The 26,618-nt window shown below is 38.8% G+C and overlaps 2 protein-coding genes across 5 annotated transcripts in view; both read left to right on the top strand.

The window, feature by feature from the left end:
• LOC116732227 (synaptotagmin-7-like) overlaps positions 1-4,195 on the top strand; it is a 66,624-nt gene extending 62,429 nt beyond the window's left edge. Inside the window, exon 4 of the mRNA XM_032582270.1 lies at positions 778-4,195. Coding sequence (XP_032438161.1) covers positions 778-916 — 139 coding nt within the window. The 3' untranslated portion in view covers positions 917-4,195. The remainder of the gene's footprint in view (positions 1-777) is intronic.
• Positions 4,196-5,924: 1,729 nt separating this feature from the next.
• Positions 5,925-26,618, top strand: part of LOC116732196 (synaptotagmin-7-like) — a 52,316-nt gene continuing 31,622 nt past the window's right edge. For 2 of the 4 annotated variants that reach the window (XR_004341738.1, XM_032582235.1), the window contains exons 1-2: positions 6,058-8,895; positions 19,204-19,335. Coding sequence is in view for 3 of the 4 variants with exons in the window: in XM_032582235.1 (XP_032438126.1) it covers positions 7,760-8,895; positions 19,204-19,335 (1,268 nt within the window). In the remaining variant the exon portion in view is untranslated. The other 2 variants (XM_032582252.1, XM_032582245.1) reach the window with 2 other exon arrangements.

A 26,618-nucleotide genomic window follows, 5' to 3' on the forward strand; every position in this document is an offset into this window, starting at 1 on the left:
GATAAATGAAGCTGGATAGGTCAGGTTTATGTTCCTGTATGTGCTGCTGTATTCCACGTAATAACCTGCTTGTTCCCTTCTTTAACCTGGTTTTGCCTCAGCTACTTTCAGTGTGTGTTTTATTTATTTCTGTATGGATGGTTTTTAAGCACTGAAATGGGCTTCAGCTTATAAATGCATTCTGACTTGGTTTGTTGGATCTCTTACGTTTTTCTTTTCTTTTTTTTCTGACTGGCTCCAGCAGCGTTGGTGTATTCTGTTGGTCATTTCAGCTTCCAACTCCTTCCTCCTTTCTGCTCTGTCCCTGTGCTACAACTCTGACCGCTGCTGTGTGACTTGTACAATATTAGCGATTCTGCTCACTGCACTCTCTGACTATGTGTGTAATTTCTCTGCACTGTGTTTCTTGCTTTCTTGCTTTCTTTCTCACTTCTCTTAACACCAAGGTTGGGGTGCAGACTTCACTTCTGCTTCAAGATTTTTCTATTATTATGATGTGTCTTTTATTAGTTTGAGTCTTTTTCTTGCAAATATGTCTGTGCAGTTGGCCACCCTGAATAACCGCCAATGTATTTTTAAATACACCTTCTACGACGACTTGTCTGCTTCAGGTAGAGAAACAGACTTTAAATCTGGGCCTGCTGTGTTTCCGTCGATGCAAGAACAACCTTCGTCCTCCAGTCAAGCCCCAGGGACGGCCTGTGATGTGAATGCTCGGTTGGTGCCAGGTCTGTCCGTAGTTGTGTTGCTCTGACCTGTCTCTCTCTTTGGCCGCAGTGATCTAGACAGAGACTTTTGGAATAACAATGACAGCAGCACAGTGCAGCAGAGGTGGAGCTCCTATCCGCCCAAGGAGTTTGTACTAAACATTTCTCCCTATGCCCCATATGGAGATCCTCGCCTCACGCTCAAGTGAGTCTTGATCCAAGTTTGGTAAGAGACTTTCCCTCTGAGCAGGGCTGTAATGAGGCAGGGGCAGCACTGCTCTCTTTCTTTTTCTCCTTTTCCCTTTTCTTTTCCTATCTTCCCCTTCCGACATATTCCCTTCACCTGCTTTGCTGTCATCACCATTAGCAAACTCATCCAAATTCTGATTGGATGTTGATAATTTCCATACGTAAAGACCAAATCTTCTCACAGATAACGGGGATATTTACTGGAACACTCATTTTATAAATGCAATAAAAATGTGCATATTTGTTGACCTGCTTTTGTTATATAACGTCATTTCCATCAACTGTAGCAACAACAACAACAACAATGATGATGATGATGATGATAATAACCCGACCACTGTTGGCACACTGGAGGGCACAAATGATTGCTAATGATGGCTCTGGTTGGGAAATCTGAGCACAGCAAATGCCACTTATGCACATTACAGCATCCTGTTCAAAGGCATTTGACTATTAGTGCATCAACAAAATAGCACAGTCATAAAGCCCCCCAGCATGTTTCTGCTGCTTCTCTTCATATTGCGCCTCGCAAAAGTATGTACACCCCTTCATATTTCACACATATTTCATCCACAAACTGTGAAAAAGCAACACAAAGTATAGCATAATTGTGAATTGGAAAGAAAATGATTAATTGTTTTAAAATATTGTGGGAAGATAAAAAAGAGTGAAAAGGCAGTTGAGCATTTGAACCCACCCCCTTTTACTCTTATGCCTGCATATACATTTTAGTGCAGTCAGTTGTCATCTAATTAGCCTGATGCTTGTTTATCTCCTTTTACTGTGAAGACCTCAGGGGTAAATGAGGTCAGACAAGTCAAAGAGCCAAGAGTCCCATAGTAACTATGGAAGAGCTGAGGAGATTCACAACTTAAATGGAATAGAGGATAACGTTTCAGAAGGACAATGATCTGAAACATACATCCACAGCTACAATGTAGTAGTTTAGATTAAAGCATACTCATGTGTTTGAATGGACTAGTCAAAGTCCAGACCTTCATGAATGTGTGTAAGGATTTACAAAAGATGTTCGCAGATGCTATTCATCTAATCTGGCTGAGCTTCAGCTATTTGAAAAGAAGAATGAGCATAAAATTCAATTTCTAGATGTGCTACACCGTGCTACACGGTTTTAACAAATGCTGTTTAAATGCAAATGCATGCAACATATTTCTGATTTACAATAAATGTTCTGCCACTTTACGTCTTTGTTTTATTTTGTGTTGGTCTTTCCCGTAAAATCAAAGTAAAACACATTTCAGTTTGCCAGCATTAAACGACAAAGGAGTGTGAATACTTTTGCAAGGCTATGTATAATATCACCTTTAAGTGATGCACAGACGCCCCCTCACTCTCTACAGCCCTGCTGCTCCACACTAACTCCTGACCTATAACCTCGCCCCTCTCTGCCCATGGTGTGACCATGGAGACGGACAACCCTCATTTTCCTCCCCTCCAAAACCACTTTTAACCAACCTTTTTCGATGATGTTTGAAATCTGCCTGTCCTCAGCCTGTTTCTTATATCTGTGTGGTGCTGTTGTGGAGGGTTGACCGTTACCACCAGGTTGCAGTGTGGTGACAGTTCTCACTTGTACTTAACATCCATTTGTGGCTTACTCTTGAATTCTCCCCCCATCAATGTAATATCAACAGTGTGTGCTGCACTAACATTGAATCACTTGAACTGCATCTGCTCTCTGCCATCTTTGGGAGACAATATAACACTGTTTTCTTTCTCCTTATTGCTATAAAAGTCTCACTTGATTCCAATGAAACTCCGGCAAGGTCACCTCTGGGCCCTGAGAGGTCATTTAGATTCTGGGAATTGATCTGATAAAACTCCTGATAATTGGTCATCTTAACCAGATTGCCCAGGAAAAAAGGCTGCACTCAAATCTTTGCATTTCAGTATTTAAGAAAGCATTACAAGTTTCCCATTTGTTTCCTATCAACATTTGAGTCATTAGATTCTGCCTTCATGTGTGAAAAGTGGAGCGTTTTCTCTACTACAGAAATAATCTGCTAAATCACTGGTGTGTGGGACTGAAAAATAGTGACATTCAGTCAAAGTGAGACTATATAATGATAAGTTTCTCACAGGGAGAGACGAAGGCGACCTCTTGACTCCCACCAATAATACGTCGCTAAAGCCAACAGACAGCTGGGAAATCATTTCCTTTCTGAGACTCCCTCAAGACGAGCAGCTTTCCGTCGTCGTAATGACACCGGGCCTCATTTAGTCAGTTGCCCTGTAAAAAGAATTTAGTGGATTTAATGATAATTTTTAAACATTTCAACAGCCATAACATTCTCTTCGCAAAGGGTTATAGCTATTGAAATATTAAAGTCATAATTTAATAAAACCTGTTCAGGTAAGGAAATGGATATTTATAGTGGCTTCCATTTTATTGGCAACTCTAAGTGGAGCAGTGTAAAAAATAACAATTATATTAAACGTTTATTGAAATGGCAGACAATAAAAATCGGCAAACCCAGCGTTTATTTTTAGTACTTATAGTCAAATGTATAAAAATTGCACAAACACACACACACCCAAACACACCCCCCCAGACACACAGAGAAAATCATCATTTTGGTGCTGTATCCACACATCTTGGTTTTACTCCCTGTTAAATTGGCCCCTTTTGTAAGTTAGTACCAGTGATTCTTAATGTCCTTCTGTCACTCCCTACATCCATTTGTACCTATTTCATAGCCATGTATTCTAATATTCCTGTTTTATTTTATTTTTCATTCATTTAAAAAGTTATAGATGAAAATTGGATGAGTTATAGATGTCAAATTTGATAGAAAGTCTCAAACCTCAGTATATTTTTCTATTGTGTATTGAAATGGAGAGAAAAGTAAAGAGTGTGTCACACCACTTTCCAGATTACCTGCTTGGGGCTATTGACTGTCATTATATACGGCAGATTATGATCAATGATGTAACCAAAACAACTTCAGATGGTATAAATTATTAGTCTGAGTCTTATTACAGTAGACTGTGAGAGGAAAATTACTTCAAATCGAGTAATGTCCGATCAGGCATGAGATGTGTCACTGGTAGGCTACTGCAGTATACAATAGATGATGCCATTTTCTTCTTAAAAAAGGTGAGAAAAATACAAACTAACTGTAAAAGTATGAAATGGCGAATCACCAAGGTGACCAGTTATCTCTGGATTCCTTATTAGTTAATTTTATTTTTTTAAATGACATGTTTAACTGTATTTATTCCACTTGTCAGTAGTCAAAGGTTAAAGGTTTTCTGGCATTAGAGCAAACAAAAATTTCTTATACTTTCTAGTATGTAGCATGTTTTTACTACTATACTAAAGATTTATTTCTGGTGATGAGCTCCATCTGTTTGAGGCTGGAAGACCTTTTTGTCATCATCCTAACCTTTAGCCACCTTTACATTCTTTGGGCTACTCCAAGATGTTAACTTTCAGTCAGAAGAAACATGTTGGTAAAATTAAAAACTTATTTTAGATTTATAAATTTATAATAAAATAAAAAACTATAATATTTATGAAGTATTACTGATTAAACTTTAGTTTTAATAACATAAAGCTACATCATTTTTAAAGTTTAATCAGTAATATTTTTATAACAAATTTATGTGAGATCATGATTTCTTGGTTAATGTCAAGTTGTCATAACAAAGATACTTTGAATAATGTCAACTTTGTATTAAAAGTGTCATGATTTACCGAATTACACTTTATAACAACAGTCATAAATATTCATGAAGACTTACTCATGTTTATGACAGGTGTCATGTTATGTTTATGATAGTGTCATGACAGTCTTATTCATAACCTGTCAAATAAAGTGTTACCCAAAATAATCCTACTTGCTTCTGCCCGTGTTAAAGAGTAAATATACATTCACCTTGTGCTCTGCTCAGATGAGACTTGTATCCCATCCTGACCATCGCACGGCTAAAGATGTGATCGATAATGTATAAATATGCAGGATTGTGGCAGGTAGTGAAAGTCAAATTTGAAAGGTGACCCTGGTGCAAGTTTAATACCCTTAGCTCACAAGCATGCACTGTGCAATGCAAAGTCTTAGGAGCCTTGTGTTTTGTGTCTCCTGGAGTGGAGGAGCTACGCATATTAATGAAATGCAGTCATGTCACCAGAGGGCACTAATGTTCTTTTAATTTTGATCACCACTGCACCCGTTTTGAGATTAAATTTGAGTTGACAACTGCCTTTAATGGGGACGTTGATTAATTCCGGTACCTTGTGCCTGTTTTTGAAGGCCGGTGTGATTAGCACAGTACTTTCTGCTTTGCGTTTATCTTTCTGAATACTGACACTGAGTCTTAAGTGCTGCCTAGATGACAAGTAGATATTTCAAAAGGGATCTTTTACACATCAAGGTACAAAAACAAATTGTGCTCGGTGACTTATGAGCACCAAATATTTCTCATGATGTCGTACTTCATTTAATAAGTAGCCCATCTCAAGGCCTAGAAGCTCAAATTTAATAAAAAGGAATAACTAAAAAGCCAATCTGCACACTTTTTCTGCTCAAATCTATCTCCTCTAAGCCCAAAGGAGGAACTTGTTGCTGGTTTTTCATCCTTCACAGGCTACCTCTAAATCCCTCTCCTCCTCCTCTTGCTTCACCTAGCCGTCCTCTCCCCATCCCTGTCCTTTTCCACGCTGGACTCCAGACCACTTTCATTCACCTGCTTTCTATTTGACCTTGAAACCTGGGTCTGCCCCTTCACACAGTCCACCGATCGGTCTCACCTCCTTAACCATGTGGTTTCTCAATCTGTTTTTTTTGTGTGTCTGTGTGTCTTTCTCACTCTCTTTGGTCTTTCTCTTCTCTGCCCATCATTATCCCCCTCTTCTGAACCCTTTGTCTACTTTGGGATCTCTACATCATCTCTTGTCCCTCAGTGGGGCAGTGTCAGGGGGGCAGAAGGGGGCTGCCGCAGCTGGGCATGGGGGTGCTGGGGGGGGTCCTTATCGCAGCGACAGCGTGAAGAGCATGGTGACAGAGGGAGTGAAGGCTGGGAAGTGGCAGACCGTCCAAAGCCACATGCAGTCCGGAGGATTAAGACCTACCAAGTGAGTTCAGAACCAGAGATTATAAAAATCAACGCTTCATTTGCAAAATGCACACCTGACTCGCAAAAGATGTAGTTCTTTTGGGTTTATCCCTTTAGCTGCATCAATTATTACATGGATGACTTTAATTTGGGAACAAACAAATAATGACCTCAACACCCCTCAAGCCCCCACAGTTCTTCCAGTTGTTGCTATGCTTTCGAGTTGCACATTTCTTATTGTCTCATCACTACGTGTTGAATGATAAATTATATTTAACAACTTAGGCACACATTGAACACGCTAACATTTTTCTCAGTAAATATACTTTTAATTGGAGCTATTGATTGGATAGAGAAGCTTTTTCTACCTGATGACTGCTTCATTCTAGATTTTGGGTACATTAATGTTTTTTTGTCTTCATTGTGCAGACAATGATTATAGGAAAACCTTTTGAGCTAATTCAGCTCTTTCTCAAACTATCTGCAAGTGAACCTGAGATGAATAAGGTAAAACATGCTGAAACAGATAATTGGGACTTGAGTTTAGTTGGGAACCTGATACCTACCTTTTCAGAACCCTGAGACGGTAACTAGTTACAAAAGCACTCTTATATAGATTTAGAGACTGCTTGGGTGTGTGTAATATCTACATGAGAGTAGGACTTACATGCTGCTAACAAGGTTAAGCAGAAATACATAAATCCTCTCTTTCTCTCAAACTTGAATTGTCACATTCTGTTACTTCCCTTTTTAATTAAGACTTGAACTTACAATGTAAACTATCATTGACTGTACAAATACCTCATCTGTGACGTCTGACATGATGTCGGGGCTATATTCAGTCTTCTGTAAATGAGGCAGTTAAACGCGGGTGCTGTGATTTTCTTCACATTCCGTTGACACTTCATGCCTGCGATTTCTTCCTCCACAACACATTTACGCTCATCACTACCTCGCTCACTCCTTTTCTCCTCCTCTCATCTTTTTTTTTGCCCCTGTCTGTAATTGGATTCTATTTTCAGGCCGCCATGAGTTTCTGTGTGTCTCCTGTGTTTGTGTCTCGCACCCTGTTTCTTCCCATCTCTCCTCCATCGTCACCCTCTGCGCCCATCGTTCTCCACTGGTCTGTCACCATCTCCTCTGCCCTGCCCGCTCTCCATCGTTTACCTGTTTCTTACTAACTGGTTTACTTTTGCAAGGCATCCATTGAACTTTTTTTCATCCTTTTATGTGTAGCTGTTAAGTACGGTGAATATCACAAGAAAAGCTGCATGTAAATTGTGCTGGATGAGGTAATGCAAACTGCACGAACTGATGGGAATAGCTCTCTCATGACCTAGTTCTGGTAGTCTGGGTTACACAGCGATCCAAGAGAGGAAGTTATATTTAGTTAGGAGAACAAACTAGAAAAAGAGAGGATGAGAAGTACTGTAGAGTCTGCAAAACACAAGAGTGATGTATATGTAGGCAGACAAAGAAATTCTAATTGCATTGTGGGCTAGTGGTTTGAGTCATTTTAGGCAAGGCAATTAATCAGTTAAACAGTATTTAAGAAGGGGAGGAGTGGAAATTAGGAGACTGGCAGAGGGAGGGAGTCTTGCTGTAGAAGTTGGTTGGCTGTCAGGATCTCTCTAGAGGTCCTGCATGTGTTTAAAAGACCAAAAATACTTAGAGAGAAATGAGGAGAGGCTGTCAGAGGTGGAAATGTTGACAGGCGAGTAGAAGAAATGGGGAATTCTCGTCGATCCACAAAACTCTCAACGGCGAGGCCCGGAAGCAGTAAAACCTCGACGCGCACCCCGCGATGCGGCCGTGCCGCTCAGAGCCGCAACACGCCTGTACGGACGGTCAACATCCGACCGCTGCCGCTGCGAAGCTCACCTCCATTCAAACAGCATGCTCAAGCCACACATCCACGCAAGGCGCACTCGCGTCCGACGCAGACTCACTGCTCGACTCAGCACCACGAGCAGCACATGTCGCATGCCGATCATCACTCAGGCTGCACCTTTTACTGCTATTTTTGCTACTGCTTTTACAGCTGCTGCCTCATGTTGCTCTCTTTTTCTCTCCTCCTCCTCCTTTCTCCGCCTCCCAATGCTCCCTTCTCTGATCCCTCCTCCACTTTGACCTCAAATACCACCACACCTCCTCCCTCCTCTCCAATCACACAACTTTCAACTTCCTGTTTGGATGAACTTTCCTGCTTCTGCCCGGATGCCAACCTGACTTTGTCTCCAATTCCTCCCCAATGCCCTCGATCTCTTTGTCTAATCTCGGATGATTCCTCACCTCTCCTCATCACCTCCTGCCCTGACCCAACCATCTCCGCCTGTCGTGGTTGCTCATACTCCTCTACAACATCGGACTCCCTCCCACGACCTCACAAACCAATTCTCTGCCGGCCCTGGCCGTCAACCCGCTCTCTTTCCTCGCTACTCCTCTGCCCTCCCAGCTTTGGCGATCCAGTCTTATCCTATGCCTCCACCCTGGAGCACATTCCGTCCCGGCCTCGGACGCTGCTGCGGCAGCAGAGTCTACAGCAGCCCCTCATCCACCCACCGGGCCCGGGTCTCAGCCACCCGCCTACCACATCCCAAAGCTTGGGACAGTTGCACACAGGACCTGGACAGCCTGGGGGAGGTGGTGGGGCAGGGAGAGGAGATGGCGGCAGTAACAGTGGTGAGGGTGGGGGTGCAGGTACACGAGGCAGTGGCCGGGGTGCTCGGGGCAGCTCAGCGGGAGCAGCCTCCTCACGTTATAGGGGAGGCGGAGCAGGAGGGCGCTCTCGTGGCAATCCTGGCAGCTGGGATTACATGATGGACCAGATGAAGAACCGGGGCCTGGATGTCAAGTCCTTCCTGTAAGTCTCTAAAAGCCTTCCTTCACTCATAAATAAACAATAATAGCTGTTGTCTGTCAGACTGTGCTATGTATATATTGTTATATATTTATGTAAAGTATATCTTTAATGTGTGCTTCTTTTCAGAATTGAATAGTTTTCAGTAAAATAACTTTAAATGCTTAAGTACTAACCAGTGCATAATCTACAGCCTGTAGATTCTCATCCTTCAGGTGTTTTCTGTATGTGTGCATCAAATATCCAGGGAAGGATATTACTTGTTTTACTCAAAATATAATGAATTATATGTGTCTTTGCGAGCGCGCTGATGTGTGTAAGAGAACATGGCAGTGGAGCTCAGTTCAGTAATTACTTCTATAGAAACTTTTAGTAAATATTGACAGTTGCAGCGATAGATTTAGGATGTATGAACATATCTCCAAAATATAAGAATGTATTTACAGAACATTGTAACATTCTGTTAAAATACTTTAATCAACAAACTCTAACAAAGCTTGTAACAATGAAAGAATAAGGACTAATAAACCAACCAGACGTAAAACAGTAAAAGGGTCTACAAGAATAAAGCAATAAAATGATGCAGTGATATCAAAGTTCAGAGTAACTGTTTACATATATATAATTGAGATTATTTCTGCAGGAGCTCAGATAAGCTAAGTTTAGGCCTATTTTTCAGCCTTACCACGTCACCGGTCACCCAAACATCATGGTTTATGGTCATGCTGTGAAACTCCTACATTCTGGAAACTTAGATGAAAATGGGTAAATGCAATTCTTTCTGAAATTCAGTTTTTACCAGTTTCTTTTGTTCTGTAGGTAGTTCATGCCCTTTTTTCCAGTCATGGCTGGGTAGAACACTTTAGTCATTATTTCCCACTCCAGTATAGAAATAAGTTTAAATTTGAAAACTCTAAAGTGCTCCTCCCTTTGCTCTGTTTTAGATAATCTAATTTAAGTTGTTAAGTTGCATATTTAGCTTGCTACCTGCCCTTAACACCTGATATTCTTTTATGGATAACTGCTAGTATTCATGGAGAGTTGTGAGGACAATGTTTATTGTGTTATATTTTTAACCCTTAGCCTTTTTAATTGAACTGAAACCTTGGGATTTTGAAGGATAGAAACCATTATTTTGGCAACCTTTGCTTTTCAGTTGTGTGTATGCTTCTTACTCATACCTGCTTGTGATAAAGAGTTATTTGAAATGTTGAATTTCTGACAGTATTCAGTTAGACTTTGTAATTTCTGTGCCAGTCCAGCATTCTGACTCTGATATGCACAGACATGTGTCAGCACCATACTCCCAACAATTTACCAGAATAATTTACTTTATATCAGCTTGATGTGAAGTGTTTAGGCAGGTATCTTCTCTTTTTATAGTCTTAAGCACTTTTTAGTGTTTAGCTGTGCTATTGTAATGCAGCTGTCAAAACATGTTCCTAAGAAACCATTCAAACTCTATCTGCTGTTAGTTTTTCTCGCATTAACTTGGTTTTGCTGTAAGTCACTTCACTCTAACCTGACAGGTGGATCAAAAGAGCATTAAAATACTGATATATAACCAGATTGAAGTTGTATTAAAACATTATTTTTTCATTTTGCTCTGACACTCAGAGAAATGTAAGCTGTTATCTGTGGACATCAGACGTTTTTGCACTGACAGAGGACATATAAAGTAAAAATTGTTGTAAAAGAAGGCATTTTATGAGCTGATTAACTTTATGCTCAGATACAGTTCCTTCACAGTCTCGCTGTTTTACTTTCTTCATGAGATTTGCAGTAGCTGTAACATTAACTGCTATTTGCCCTTCTTTTTCAGCTTAAGGTTATTTGCTTTAAATCCAGGAATCCAATTGTTTCATAATCCTGAGGCAAAAACTGTTTCTAACAGAAAGACTGCTTTTGGTAGGTCGGAAGAAATCTGTCCTCTTGACCTGTTTACTTCCACTGCGCTCACCAATGTTTCCTGCATCGATGATCTTTGTAGAAAGATTTTGCAATCCATCTTCTTTGTGTCACCACACATCCGTTTGACATATTGTTTCGAAAATGGTCTGTCTTTTTAATCAAGACAACAGTCTGTAGACATTTACAACCATACCCCAAAAGACACTGTACATGTAGATGTGTTGTCACTCATATAGTTTAGATACTTCCTGGTTTTAAGAGAGCTTGCCAAGCATTTTTGCCCAGTTTTTGGTTTAAATGTGTTGGTCCGCTTGAAGAGGGACAAAACCAACTTGTTACTTACAAGTAACCTTGCAGCAAGATATAGAGTTTGTTTTAAGTCAATAATATTGATAAAAAAAAATAGTTATAATTCCACTGGCAGATTTGTTTTTTCTTGTAAAATGTGAAAAATGTCTTCTTGTATGTGAAGAAATCTGCCAGTGGAACTAATACTTTTTAAAATCAATATTAAGGAATTATTGACTTAAAACAAGCTTTTATATCTTCCTAAAAAGTAACTTGTTAGTTATTTTTGGATTCACTTCAAGTGGATCAAAATGTTTGCACCAGAAACTAAACAACAAAAGAAAAAACTTGGTAAGATTTAATGTTTTGCGATTTTAAATGCATCACAAATAACAATCTGTGAGAAGAAGAATCGGTATTAAAGTAATTTATTCCAGACTTCACCAGTGTAAAGTATTATAGATTTTGAAAAAAAAAAAGCTGAGCTAAGCCCCTGCAACTCCCCCAATTCATTACAGGAGCTGATCATGGCTAATGTGAGATAATGAAGCTTAAAACAAATAAGGACTCAATAAATGGGGCTATAAAAGTGCAATTAAAAAGACTAATAAGCATAGAGCAATACATGTAAATATGTAATAAGATGTTGACATTGAGCTTTAAGCTTGTGCTATGGATTCTTGTCCTTTATTAAAATTAGTTAATTGACTACATTTATTCACCTTAAAATTAGAGACTAGGCATCCCAGGGAAAACATCTAAATGTCTCAACAATGTCAGTTTACAACAACATTCACAGATGATGTGCCTCTAATGAGCTGTGATAAAATAAAAAGCTACTCATTGAAAACATAAAAAGTACTGAGTCTATTTTTTTTTATTATTTAGAAAGTCCTGCCTGAAGAATGACAGGAAAGTGCGGCATACTGTGGGTTCTCATTCTGTCGGAGGATTGTTAAATGGTTCCACTGCATGCTCTACTAAACAGTAACATCTGTTTTGTTGGCATTCAGTCTGTCTGCTTGCAATCGCTGTAACAGAACGGCGCTTACTTAATTACATTCCTGAGATGATGGTTGGAAGAGCTAGAATATGTTTATCTTCACATATGTCTCATCCGGTTTGGTTATTTTTATCCACATTTCATATGAAACAGAAGTTTTGTTAACCTATCTGTTTCTTGTGTCCAATCTGTTCAAACCTTGAATGTTTTGTAAAAGTATCAACACCCACTGAACTTTTCAGTTTTCTTCCCCGTCACGACCAGAAGCATCTGTGTTTTGCTAGAAAGACAAGTCCTCAAAAAAGCTACAATGTTGAAACTTTTTAAACGCATGATCTTTCCAACACAACCGGAGTAACATGAGTATCTCCATACCAGGCCTCTGCACATCCAGTACCATAATTATTCAGAACAGAGCAAAGTTATGTATCCATCCTTTATTTAATCAGGAAAATATCTTAGTGAGATTAAAAACTTCTTCAAGAGTGACCTGGCCAAGATAGCAGCATTAAAAATACAATAAATCCAAATTACAAGACCAGACACACAAAATGCATAACCAAGATCAATCACATAACCAAACATTAAGGCAGTTACAGGAGCAAAGTAATCTGATCTCTTGGTTTTTTAGAATTTATTTAAGTTGCCCTAAGGTATGATATGACTTTAAGTCCTTCTGCAAATTATTCTAGGTGGCTGGGTGGAAAATTTAAAAGCCGTTTTATCCAGTTCAGTTCTGACCTTTGGTAAAATAATGTCCTGAGAGCATGTTTTGCTGTATGAAAAGGAAAATAACACTGAACATTACCTCTAATTCACCCTGCCTTGCGACGATACATGGTAGTGGCAACATTATGGTGTGGGTATGCTTTTTTTCAGCATGGACAGGGAGGCGGATCACGCTTGAAAATGGATGGAGCTCAATGTAGAGCAATCTTGGAGGAAAAAAAACTCTGTTAGAAGCTGCTGAAGACTCAAGTGACAACAAGAATTACAACCAACCAATGGGATGCTTTAAATAAAAGTACAGTATTTTTTATGTTATAATGGCCCAGTATCTAGAACTAAATCCAGTGTCAAAACTTGAGTGACTGATGTTCACACTTTGGTATCCTAAAGACTTGCATCTGTAGGTGCAGTGAAAGATAGTTCAACAAAGCATTGGTTATACAAGGTCAAACCATATATTTTAAAGTTTTATTTGTGAGAATAGAAAAAAAAAACACACAAATAACATTTGGAAGGTATTATGTCCCATTCACTTTACAGTTATGCACTACTTAATGTTGGCTCATCAAACCAAATCTTAACAAAATGCATAAAAAATGGTGGTAAATGACCATTTACCACCAAGGTTTAAGGAGTATCAATGCTTTTGGAAGTCAGGCTGATCATAAGGCAGCCTGACACATCACTGTGCATCAGTTTAGGAACAATGGCTAAGCAGCTGTGTGTAGATTTGAGTTAACCCTTCCGTATTGATCTTATGTCACCAGCACCATTACTTCTGCAACATATTGTAACTCCTTGCCCGGAGGAGGTTGGGAGGGCAGATAAGAGAGGAGGAGGGTGATGAAGGGACAGATGAGCAAGGACACTGTCAAGGTACAGCATGTGTTCAGTGTGCACTGAATCAGCTTTACTGTAGCCTCTCTCCATCCATTCCCTCTTTCTTTGTGTTCTCTGAAGCCTTCCCATGGATGTCACAGCTGAGCTAATGCCGGTGGCTAAAGTGGGCATCAGCGATGCAGGACAGCGCGCAGCCTCCAAGGTCACTGACAATATGGTCCATGGTCATCAACCGTTGCACTCATTGTTGTAAATGCGAATTTAAGGTCATTGTTGGTGTGTTTCCGCCTCTGGAACATCAACGTCTCACATGATTGATAGCACAGAGGGGGCAGTAATAGACATGACCCTTTGCTGAAGACAGTTAATTTTAATCTTGGCTAGATTCCCTGTTTGGGTGAATCATTGCCTAATGAAAGTGTTGATGTCATTGACACAGACCTCTTGCCTTTGGAGAACTTGCACTAAATGGATTACTTTGGAGACCTATCTCCATTCTTTTTGGCTGGAAATCAATAATTCACCACAGCTTCATTGACATCCCCTCCCTCTCTCACTTCAGCTTCCTTAATGTCTGATGCGTTGAGCGAAGTGCTTTCATGAGAGTCCTGAGTGTAAATGCCCGTACTTAAAGGGTAATGAGAGAAGAGGCATGCAACAGCCATTATGCTTACTATATCAATGTAAGCACCATATCATGTTGCATAATCCAGTGATTTTTAACCAGCGCTACAAGTAGTTGGCAAGTGCTTCTCCACAAATAGATGCAGTCAGGCCCATTTGGACCTGGACGCAGGCTTTTGTTGTCTTGGTTATTGGCAGTATCAAAACACTTATCATTAGAATTATGTTATGGGTTTAAAGCATAAAGTTCTAAATGTAATTATAATGTTTGCAGTTGGAGAACATTTTATGAAGCCATAGCTCAACTTTTTAAGATGATCAAATCTCTTTTAAATCACACTTCATCAAAATTTACAAACACTTATAACGCTTATTAATGTCATATTAACGTTGTAAATGTTAGAGAATTTTTTACTTTTTACTGTAAATTCAAAAGTTTTAAGAAATTTTCTTTAGTATAAAGAAATTTCTGACTTAGTTCAAACATCTTAAAAGCTGTTTATAATAGTTTGCTAGAATTTCAGAATATTCCTCCTGACAGAATCAGCTGTAACTGAGTCCAGTCTGTAGGCTGAGCTGTTCTCACACACCTTTTCGACCAGAACATTCAAAACCTTAAAAAACATTCATGATAATTATTACTAAATGTAAACTTACTTGTCAAATCAAAAGGCTTATAAACAAAATATTAGAATTGGATAAGTCCTTGCTAAGAACTGTAGCAGTCCAGTGACTATTTGACATCTTGAATCTACGAAAGACACTCTGACCAACGGGTTTGCATTGTGCAGCTTTGTCAGCTTTCATTTCTCTGCCCGGAGTTTTGCTTTGAGCATTTCCATCACACTGGATCAGCTGTTTGGCTCAGCCGTCCCTGGATTATGCCCTATTTTTCTTTTAGAAATCCTGTTCCTACCTTCATAGTATTATTTTGGGTCATTGCCTAGTTAGTTTGCGATGAACTGTCTCATCAACTTTGCAGAATTTAAATTCGAGCAGACACCACCTTCCTATAAGAAATGGAAACTTAGAATATTATTTGTCAGGTAATCAGTGAAACCAGCTGGTATTATTTTCTATCTACACTTGTTCCACTCTGTGTTCTCTGTGGGGTTTTTTTTAATCAATCTGGTAAATGTTGATAAGTTATATCTGTCCAGGTATATTGTTCCAGAGCAGATCTGGCTTTTCAATAAATGTCTCTTTGGCTGACTATAACTAAGCTTTCCTAAGCTTGAGTTTCATGAATGATTTGGATGGTAGACATTGAAAATGATATGTTTACCCCTTGTGTGTTTCACCTGGCTGGATGTTCTGAGGGATTTATAAAATTTTTACCCTAAAAAACAATGCTGTGATCATCTGTGACTGCTGTCTTCAGTGAGAATCCAGACCTTTTCAATGTTGCCTGTTTATTTGGACCAACCTCAGAGTTCCTGCCTCTCTTGATTTATTTTTTCCTCATTAAGTACGGCACGCCTTGAGCTTCTTAATTGCATATTGTGAGTTCACAGTGACAGCTTCCAAATAAACATATCACACTTTGAATCAGCTTGGACCTTCAATGTGCTTGGGGGCGGAGGAAACAATAACGACGCAGCACACTTGCCTGTTCACAGCTTTTAAATGTTCCAATTTGCCCCTTGGAAAAGAGGGTGCTTCATTCAAACAAAATTTGTATGTGAGCAGCCTGCAATTAAAATTATAGCCTGCACTTTAAACCTACATCCATTATTCAAATTGCATCTAAAATGAACTATTTTCCTAAATAGCAGAAATAGCAAGTTGTGTTTGTAGCTAAGACCCAGTTCTCACCAAATCAAAAGTAAAACTGAACTTTGATAGTCTTCAAAGTTTTGGCTAGGTCATCAAGGGCTCATCAACTCAACTTAATGTAGCGCCTCCAACATTGGAAACACCAAAAACTCCCCAGCTGGGGAGAAACACACAAAGGACAGTTGTGCAGTTTGTACCTTAGGTAAGGGACACCTCTGAATTATATTTTGCAATCACAAGAAAGGAGAAGTGAACAAACATTGTATCATTTTACAATAGCTGGTAACAACTCTTAAAAAACAATTTCAAGCTTCAGAGCCGAGGTGTAATTGACTTAATTTTTTGTGCATGATTCTCATTTGCAGCACTCTTTGAAATATCGATACAAAGAAATATGATATGTTAGGTTTTCTGAAGGATTAGCAATGCGTGACAGCTCAAAGTATTAAGAGAAGATGGAGTTGCATGAGCAGAGACATAAGCGGTTCAGGGAACATTAACAAGTTCACATCCTACTCAGAAGATGCTATAAGTGATTTTATTTCCCCATTTCTTTTGTGGTGGTTTTGCTCCTGAGCTGATAAATCAAGACATAATTTTGATTTCTTATCTTCCATGCCCTGTAAGATAAAAGAAGGTGGAAGAACTTAACACTAAACTAATTTTGAGGTTTTGCCACACTGATAAATTTTAGATTTTTAATCAGTTTTACATGTGGTTCCTTGTTTCTTGATTATTAATTCTTTCTTAGAAATGTTTGTACAATAGAATTAGTGATGTGCATAACATTGACATTTATTTATTTATTTTTTATTTGTTCAGTTTTAGGTAAGCTTTAGTTAATGGATATAATGTGGTTAATGGATTTGACTCTTTTCATTGATTTTATTTCATAATCTTTAGTTGAAATGTTTAGTGCTGACTCCAAATATGTTCTAAATCTTGAGAGTTGAACATAAATCATATTATTCTTTTAAAATGCGATAGAAATTAGGTCTCTGGAAAGAAAAAAGGTTCATCCATTAGATATTTTGACAGTTTTGTTTTTGTCAGCTTGTGATTAACTGCTTGGTTTCTGAACATTAATGTAATTTAGCTTAATATCACTGCAGGTTTAAAGAAGTGTGCTGACAACAGGTAGAGTGCGTATTCACATTTCATAGACAACAAGCTGATTATTTAATGATTCCTAATGGATGTGATATTTAACTGCTTGCATTTTTAAGACTGTCTACACATCCACACACACCTTCAGTAATTTGTCTAGTTGTTTTTTTAGGTTCCCTTCTGCTTTCCCTCCACATTCGCCTTTTTACACTGAACATTTGGGGCGTCTTTCTCCACAGTTAAGATTTAATTAAGCTTCATTAGGAAGATCTGGACTAATTGTTTCTATTTGAAAGATGGAGTATCTGGAGGTGTACGCAGTGTGTCATCGTTTTCTGGGTCACTGCTCTCTCACTCTTCTCATTTCATCTTCTGTAGACCGACACAGCTGCTCTACAAATCCTACCACTTTCCCTTCCCTCATCCCTTTACTCCTTAATTCCCAGGCCTCCTCATCACTGCCTCCCTTCCCTGCTTACTGTCATCCAGACCTGCCGTTCTATAGCTTAAGCTCCTCACTGCTTTACGGTATCTCGGCTGAGAAAATATGTTGCCGTCAAGCTGTGGGGAGATATTAACCTGAACTTCAAAATTTCACCTCTTTTTTTTTCCATGAATGAAGCTTTTTTGCACATTGACTCTGTTAAATAATCTGCCTGTTATGCATCAAAGACTGTAGTTCCTTAGCTTAATAGGTCTCATAAAAACCTTTCAGATTAACACAAGTTCCTGACAACACCTGTCAAATGCGAAATTGGGTTACTTTGCAAATCATTTTCAATACTTTTTGGTTAATTTACACATCACTTCACATATTTAGCGATTTTAACTAAATGAATATATCTGTTTATGCATTTTAACACATCTATTTTTAGATTTGATAGTATTTTGAGAACAAGCAAATTTGGTTTAACATCTTCAGTTCCACTTGCTTTTTCAGATTCAACATGTTTTATGTGGCAACTTCAGACTTTTCTAGACTCAAGTTTCCAGAGTTCAGTCTTTATGAACCTTTAAAATAAAGTAAAAGAAATATATAAGATAAACCCGTTTGTCATAAATTTATCTGGAAAAACAGACGGAAAGGAAGACACAAAAAAGAAAATATATGTAAAAGGAAAGCTGAAAATTAAACAGGAGTGTACAAAGATAGAATGAAAAATGGACAGAAGAAACAAAACAATAAAGAAAGGAAGGAAATAAATGGTCACAACATTTAGGCAATCATAGGGAATGAAGTCTAAAATACAAATATTTTTCCACACGCTTATTTACTTTCACAATACAAATGAAAAAATTCAAGTTTTTCCAAACTGTGTTGGATCCCTAATTTAGTTTATAGGAGTTTATACTTTTTTTTAATATATAATTTTAATTACACAAGATGAAATATATTAGATCCTCTTCACACCAGAATAATTTCAATCCCATAATGCTGCTTCTTTGCACATTTGAAAATCATACAGTAGTAAAAGCCTTTCCCATTTTCCGACCACAATGCTTCCACCATGGGCATTACATCTGACGCTTCCTCATATACTTTCCTGTAAATATGGGAGATTTCTGCACCTCCACCAGTCTTATTTAAGTTAGGTGAATGTTGTTTCTTTAAAGAGTTCTGCACAGCTGAGCATGCCATTCTGCAGAAATGTAATCTAAAACCCAGCAAAGCCATTAAAAAGAAGCTCCTGTAGGTGAAAAGCCAAATATGAAGTGTGAATCTGTGTGCGGCAAAATTACTTAGAAATTCTTGAATTTGATTTTCTTCCTAATATCCTTCCCTGGTCAGATTGCTTGCTGCAGGGGTGTTTGGTTGTGTTGTGTTTTTTGTTGTTTTGATCGCTCTGTCTGTTTTCTCTGATTTTGGTCTTTTGTTCCACTGCCTCTTTCAAACTTCTTTTCTTCCTTCTGCCAACCTAAAATGATCTCTCCTTCTTCTTCATGCTCAATTCCTTTTCTCCTTTGGGCATCCGCATTCTTTTTCTTGCCCCTCTTTCTATCTACTGTATTTTTTTGTCTTTACTGGGAGCCAGTGAAGGAAAGCTGGTGGTCCTGGCTTTGGCCATTGGTGTGGCAGAGCAAGATGACTTTGCCAATATCCCTGACCTGCAGGAAACAGCGCAGGCAGCACCACCAGCCAATCAGGAGCCCCCTCCTGAGAAGAGGTACCAGATATTGTATGAGAGAGAGAGTGTTTGTGAGCATGTGTGTGAAGCAACTGCATGAAAGGGAAATGTGACAGGATTTCAGAACTCATGTAAAGCAAAATCCTTTTTTTTTTCCCAGTGATTGTGCACCTGAAATAGCCTTTCACAGTCTGTTGCAGTTATAAAAATACGTCCAGAGTTTGCAACGTAAAACTGAAAACACTCATGTAATGGTGAGATCAGTAAAAAGAGATAAAACGTTTCAGGTTTTAGCTGTAAAGAAGTAATGAGCTTCTAAACCACTGGAGTGAGATGCTTACTGGCACTCTACTCCTTTATTACGCTTTTAGAGGCAACATTTTGAACAATCAGATAAAACTATGTTTTCCCATGCCAGTGGTCTTTTATTTTACATGATCACCATATTCATTTTCTCTATCACAATGACATTTTCTCTCACCATTTTCCTCCCTATTTTTTTTTAGTCTTTTTACTCCTGTCTGAGACCTCCCGCTGGTAATTGTCGTATTTCCTTTGCATTTTCGTTCTTTTTATTATCCCAGCCCTTTCCGCGCCTGTGTTCTTTTTCCCTCGTGCTCATTAGCTTCCTTCAATCACCCTCCGCCGCTCTGAGAGTCTCGTCTCTGCAGCTCCGCAGAGGGCCCAGAGAGGCTCCTCATTATTCCACAACACGTTAGTCACTTACATAAACATGCAGCCAAAAATAGCCCCTTTCCTCGTCAGCCAAGTTACACACTCCGAGTCAAAAATATTTCCACTCGTCTGTGAGGATGCACCAGCCTTGCTCGCTTGCAATCTTCCCGTCTCCAGAAATAATTATCTCTGGATTCTGTTGTGGAATCGGACCAGTTTTAATAAGCGACTACAGGGGGAGGGCCATGTTAGGCAAATAGCTCATGCCATTTTTTTATCCGCTGATGGTCGTCCAGATTATCTGGATTTCGCACCACAGAGCCGATGTTAAATCCTTTTTTTTCTCCAGCCTTCTTGCGCATGTGAGATGCTCAGTTTTCGTCTGCACCCCGGTTAGGTTGATTTAACCTCCATCTGTTTTTGTATTAATTTGGTGACACGCCTTAAAACAAAATGGTAGAAGAGGGCGAATTAATTCTGAAGTACATCTTGAATCTGATAGTTTTTTCTGGAGATGGGAAGAAAATGAGGGTTCTGTTAAAACAGATTTAATACCTTGCTCTTATTATCTTGTTTCATATTATGTCATGTTGCAACCACAAATGTCAATACAGAGTTTTTTGGGGGTGGAATTTGATGTGATTGGCCAACACAAAATCTGATATATAGTATATGGCAACTATTCTTATAAATTTCACATTGTTGTTTTAAAGAGTCTCTTAAAAAATAGATCTCAATTCCTTATCACACATTTTTACCTTTAAAGCATCCCTTTGCCAAAATCTGGTTTGTTTTTTCGTCACGTTTTCACAAACTGTTTATTGATCATCAATGCTGCAACACCCAATCAGCCTACAAGCAATTCTCTTCTGTGCAATTTGCCATGCATATGGCATTTGTCTTTTCTAGCTTTTTTGTGTAAACGGAGAAACCTCTACAAATTGATTGTGAAATCTGCTAATAGACTAAACAGCAAGTGGGAAGCAGCGTGTGGCCCCCAGGATCCACCTTGATTATCAGCGACTGAGTGCATTCTGGTATTCGCAGGATTAACCTGTGGCTCCTTTAATTTCTATGACTTACAAACAGAACGACTGACAGTTTACAGTCTGTGCACAATGACAAACTGCTGTAGACCCAGTCCATAATTTATTTGAAATGTAAAGTATAAACATAAAGGGAGTGTTTTATCCCTTTTGGTCTCAGCGCTGCTTTCACAGATGTCTAAGAATGACATTATCGATTTCCCTTATAGCATGTGAAGCCACAATTTCATTCATCCCTCACCCCTCTGCCCATCCTGTTCACCACTTTTCAACATAGTCACTCTGATCACTCATCTCCGCCTGCATTTAATTCATTGGTTTTGGTTTAAATATATCACTGGCACAGTCAAAAACATAACCTCTGCAGTTTATTTGATTGGGTAATGCATCTATAACATGTTAGCACAATCCATGCCAGGGTCAAAATTACATTTCTCTACTAGCTGATGTGTCCAACTAAAACTGGTTGGTCAAGCAGCCAGTAGCAACTTTAATTTAGTTTACTTAAATATATATGTTGGTTCTCATAAGCAGCTCTTGCTTCATGCAGCTTTCAAGCAGAGTCAGAATCTCATTAAAATATTTAAACGAAGCTTTGATGTATGCAAAACTTAAACTTAGTTCTGACATATTCAGTTTCAATTTATTTGTATCATTAACTGTTGATCTTTAATACATAACAGGTCGAGCTTATCATTACAAACTGCACTTACTGTAGATTAATGAATGGTGAAATATTTTTACATTGCTGTGTTGGCACAATAATTCAAGTAAATAAGCTTGGAGATTATTGCTTCACTAATACATTTATATGTTACTCATATTATCTAACCTTGATCACAGTGAAAAGTAGGGCAGCTAACAAATATTTTGGTAATTGATTATTCTATCGGTTATTCTGATGATTAATTGATTAATTGGATAACAAAAATTGGTACATTGCAGATTTTTCATTGAACCAGTTGAGCCATTTTTACACTATACTTGAAATACATTAAAAGATACAAATAAATAAATAGTTAAATTCTTTTTATAAATAAGAAAATAAAATTTAATAAGTGCTCCTTTACTGTACGCTTGTAGCAAAGGACGCATCTGCAGCTAACAAAAAATACTGACAATTATTATTTCTTTAAAATTGGATAGCAAAAAGTGCTCAATATATTTACTTTACAGAATTTGAATTTGGCTAAGCTAAAAATTGCACTTGAGGAGAATGCAAATGCAAAAGACTTTTCCTGTACAGTTTTGACCTAATTATTGCTCTGACTGTGTTTTTGTTTTAGCAAATACCCTTTATAAGATTCTATATACTCCAGTTAATGATTAATCGATTACTAAATTAGTTACTGATTATTTCAATAACCGATTAATCACAATTAATGCAATTAATCGTTTTAGCCCTAGTGAAATGTATCTAAAGTTCCTGAGGCCAACACAAATATAACTCTTTTGTTCATATTTCACTGCTCCATGTCTCTGGTTAAAGGCAAAATGGCATTGTTGTGTCCAATATTCATAATTCACTGACCTTGTGTGTGCTGTAGCTGGGTGAAAGCGCTCTGTGGTGGCACGTTTATGAAGTGCAGCAGAGCAGACTGACAGTTCGAACTGCAGCAGACCCGGCCCAACTGATAAAGACTTTCTGACCAGTGACAGGGCGGAAAGGTTGTATGATGAGAGGTTTATCTACCAGGCATCCGTAAGTTGTGTTTTCTAAGAAGGCCCAATTAGTATGCTAGAGTTGCTGCTTAATGCCTCATTGGTCTTCGCTCAAACAATTCAGTTACAATTCAGTGAACATATTCTGCAGGTTCTCTTCGGCCGCTCATCGCTGTAAAGAGAGCTTTCAGTCCAGATCCCCTCGGAGCAGCGATTGAGCGGTCCAATGAGAACCGGGCCACAGTACCAAGTAGGAGGGATACGCATCTTTGTGCCACATTAACATTCAATCCACTTGCCTGTGGTCCTTTAATTATTCATCCATGCATGTTACATAATTCTGTGTAAGCCAGTGAAGGCTGTTTTTTTTCAACCTCACGGATATTATTAGACAGGGACGTATATTTGTGTGCCGTAAAGAAACGATGCATTCCGAGAAATTTGCTGTGTTTATTGCTATGTGGGCCGTGTAATATCATTTAATTACTAATGAGCTTAAATTGATCTGAAAGACAGTGGATAGGGGTTATGAGCTAAATCAATATTAATGTGTGTTTATTTAAGTTCACAATGGGTAATTATTTTCATTACTCTCATAAAGAGTTAAACCTTTTTCTTCTGTGCAACGCTGTGTGCAGCATAGCTGTCGGTCAGCCACAGGGTAGCTCGGGGAAAGATGGAAAAAAAAAAAAAAAACGCATTAAGAAAGGAAATAAAATTTACTTTGGGAAATGTTTTCTGCTTTGTGTGTGTGAGAGAGGTTATTCTCTCCACTTTTGTTCTATATCTTTATTTTTTATTATTTCATTCTTGATTGTTTATTTCCTTGCATTTATTTCAACAATGTGTATATTTTCATTCCGTTTTCTATAATGAAATGTCTACCTTGTTTTTATCTGTATATACTTTTCGTTTTTTTCTGCATTATTTTTATTTTCTGTTTTGTAAAGTATACTTCTTTCAGTTGTTTTTCATCTGAAGCAGTTTTTTAAATTTGTATTTATTACTTTAGTATGGACTGCAATGTTTGTTGTTTTCTTTTCTTGTGTTTTGCTGTTTACTTGTACATGTTGGTCACTGTGCTCTTAGTGGATCTTTACAAAATAGCTTAAATGTTCCCCTACAAGCGTTTTTAAATATTACAGGGAAAAAAAATGCTTGTAATCTCTATCAGAATTTGTCCACATAAATTGATTATTCCATGCCTTGCTAGTCTGATGCAGCCTTCCTCCTGTGACAAGGGCTTTCTAAGCCTGACTAATCAACAGGGTCTTCAGGGGCTCTGCTTAAGACTGTCCCCAAGGCAGTGGCTCCCTGAGGCCGCCGCATTCATCCGCACATCACTGGAGGAATGTCGAAATGTATTCAGCTGCACGCCAAGACAGTGGTAGGAAGATAGCACTTAGCCACAGCAAAAGGAGAGGATGAAGAGGAGGGGGCAGCATGTTCATACACCAGTGCATACAGTTACAGGCCAGTGGAGAATGGTAGAAAGTTCAAAGTACAAATCCATCGTTCTTCAATAGGAACGTTGAGAATTGAGAGAGAGAGTCGACTTCACATTTGTGTTTTAGCTGAAGGTGGATCTCTACCCACCAGGTTTGTGCAGTACCAGATTCTCACATTTTTTTTTAGATAGCTAGATTGATGGTGAACTGGGAGAGGAGCTATTAGGAGCATTAACTCAGGACTTCTGTGACCCGTCTCAGAACAGGTTTGATAAATGCAGCTGCCTCATCCTCAGGCAATCTCTGAGATGAATAAGGATTCAAAACATTTACAGCAACTTCTATTTTGGATTTGGAGTCTTAATGGACCTCTGAAAATGGTCTTTTTTCCCCTCACGACTTTGTGTTGCTGATATTGCTTGGGATGGGGAGGCAGTTGCCGTGATAGACTCTGAGGCATAAATGCAAAATTACAGGAAGTATTGTGAGGCTGTAAAAGAAAGCAGAACAGTGAGCTGTGGTACATAAACAAGACACTAAACGCACCGTAAGTTACAAGAGTAATTACACTTACCATTTACCATCAGCAATTTTTGTGTGCTCACTGAACAACTTCACTTAACAGATTTGTTGTAAAGTCATTAAAGACCCTTAAAAACTCATCAAAGTATTAATATTGTTTGAGCATTTCCTTATTTTGGCACAGTACAACACAAAAAACAAATGTCAGTGTTTTGTATTGAGAGTTAAAATGATAAACCAACTCAAAGTACAATTTTAAGCTTGAATAGAAAGAAAAATTATAAATTGCCTTCATCTTTTTTTTCTCTTTTTATACATATAAGAATCTGAAAAGTGTGGCATGGAATTGCATTCAGCTGCCCCATCGAGAAGACAAACCTCTATGTAAAACTCTCAAACTCCAGTCCCTTGTTCCTTATCTGCAACTTGCAGTAGGAATTTTTGAATTTTCATCTTTTCTGTTTTTGGCTAATCTTCAATGAAAGAAGCACAAGTATTTGATGTGTATTACTGAAATAGGATTTCACTAAATAAACCTATTTTAGGCTAAATTACCATTCCAGCATGCAGGAAGTAATTAGTTGACACTGAAAGTAACCTTATTTATTAAGTCATTCCAAGGATTTGCTGCAGCTTTTAAAGAATGACAGCAGGTCTGACTCTCATGTGAATGCTGATGTGGCTCATGTGGAAGATGACTTATGTAAGCAACAACGTGCAGCAGTTCTCACTATGATCCTTGGAAGTGAGCTGCACTCCTAACGCATGATAGATCAAGTGGGTGGCAATGAAATTGAGCATAGATGTTGAAATACATCACTCCATGGTCTCAGCATGTTTGTTTGAGTGTTTGCAGAAGAGCGGAAGACTGAATGTTTGAAAAAAAGAAAAAAGTGGGGGGTGGAGGGTCTGGGTTGGGCTCTCTTTCTCGCGTCTCTCTCCAGCCTAGAAGTGGAGTGTCTTTTCCCCCCTTGCCTCTCTCTTCGAGCTGCTGGCCATCGGTCAGGTAACGAAACAGGATAGTATCACAGGACGGTGAAACCCAAAGTATGCCTGCCTGCCTCCATATGTCCGTTCACGTGAATATGTGTCTGCGAGGCTCTCACCCGTACCTGTCATATATCCTAAACCTTATCTTCTTTGTTCTCAGTGTGTTTGCTTGTGTGTTGCACCCACCCCTGCCGTGCCCACCCTCCCAACAGCCTCTTGTCAGACACACCCCAAACATCCTCCCAAACTCATATATATATATATATATATATATATATATATATATATATATATATATATATATATATATATATATATATAAGGTCTATATTTCAAGAGTTGTTGCTATGCCAACAGCCCACTTTATGTGTCTTCGCTGTGGCAGAATCTGATCTGAACCCACTCTGCCTCCCACTGGACACTGTAGACTACTGCAGGCTTTACAGAGCCATGTCTACCATAGCAGTCCCCTGAAGGGTTGGATGACAAAGAAAGCATTGGCACCAAAATTATATCAGTCGCTGTTCTGCCATCTGCCAAAATTAATATTGCTTTCTTAGAAATATATATAAAAAAAAATTTGAATCAGATTTCGTTTTGACGCAGAGTGCAATCTGGAGAAGAAAACTTAGTTCCTTCAGCAGAGCTGCAGCCCCAGCCACTTTGTTTCAACAGCCTGGAGGCAGAGAGCCCAGGACCACCTTTGGCTGCTCTGGCTCTTACCTGAGAATGCACTGAACTCCTGAATGAAGCATGAGGGAGAATTAATAATTGAAGAAGTTCAGTCTCCTATCGATACTTGGGAGATGGAGGAGGCGGGAGGTGCACTGCTTTACTTCAATCCCTACCAGTCTCTCCTTGCTGTAGAGTAGATTGTCATATCTTCACCCAGCATCTCCCTCTCCTCTCTCACTCTAGTTTAGATGTAGTGCAAGAAAGTGAAACAAACAACAAAAACACCCCTTGGCAACAAATACAC

Source organism: Xiphophorus hellerii, chromosome 2 (genome assembly GCF_003331165.1).
Source record: "Xiphophorus hellerii strain 12219 chromosome 2, Xiphophorus_hellerii-4.1, whole genome shotgun sequence".
Lineage (NCBI taxonomy): Eukaryota > Metazoa > Chordata > Actinopteri > Cyprinodontiformes > Poeciliidae > Xiphophorus > Xiphophorus hellerii.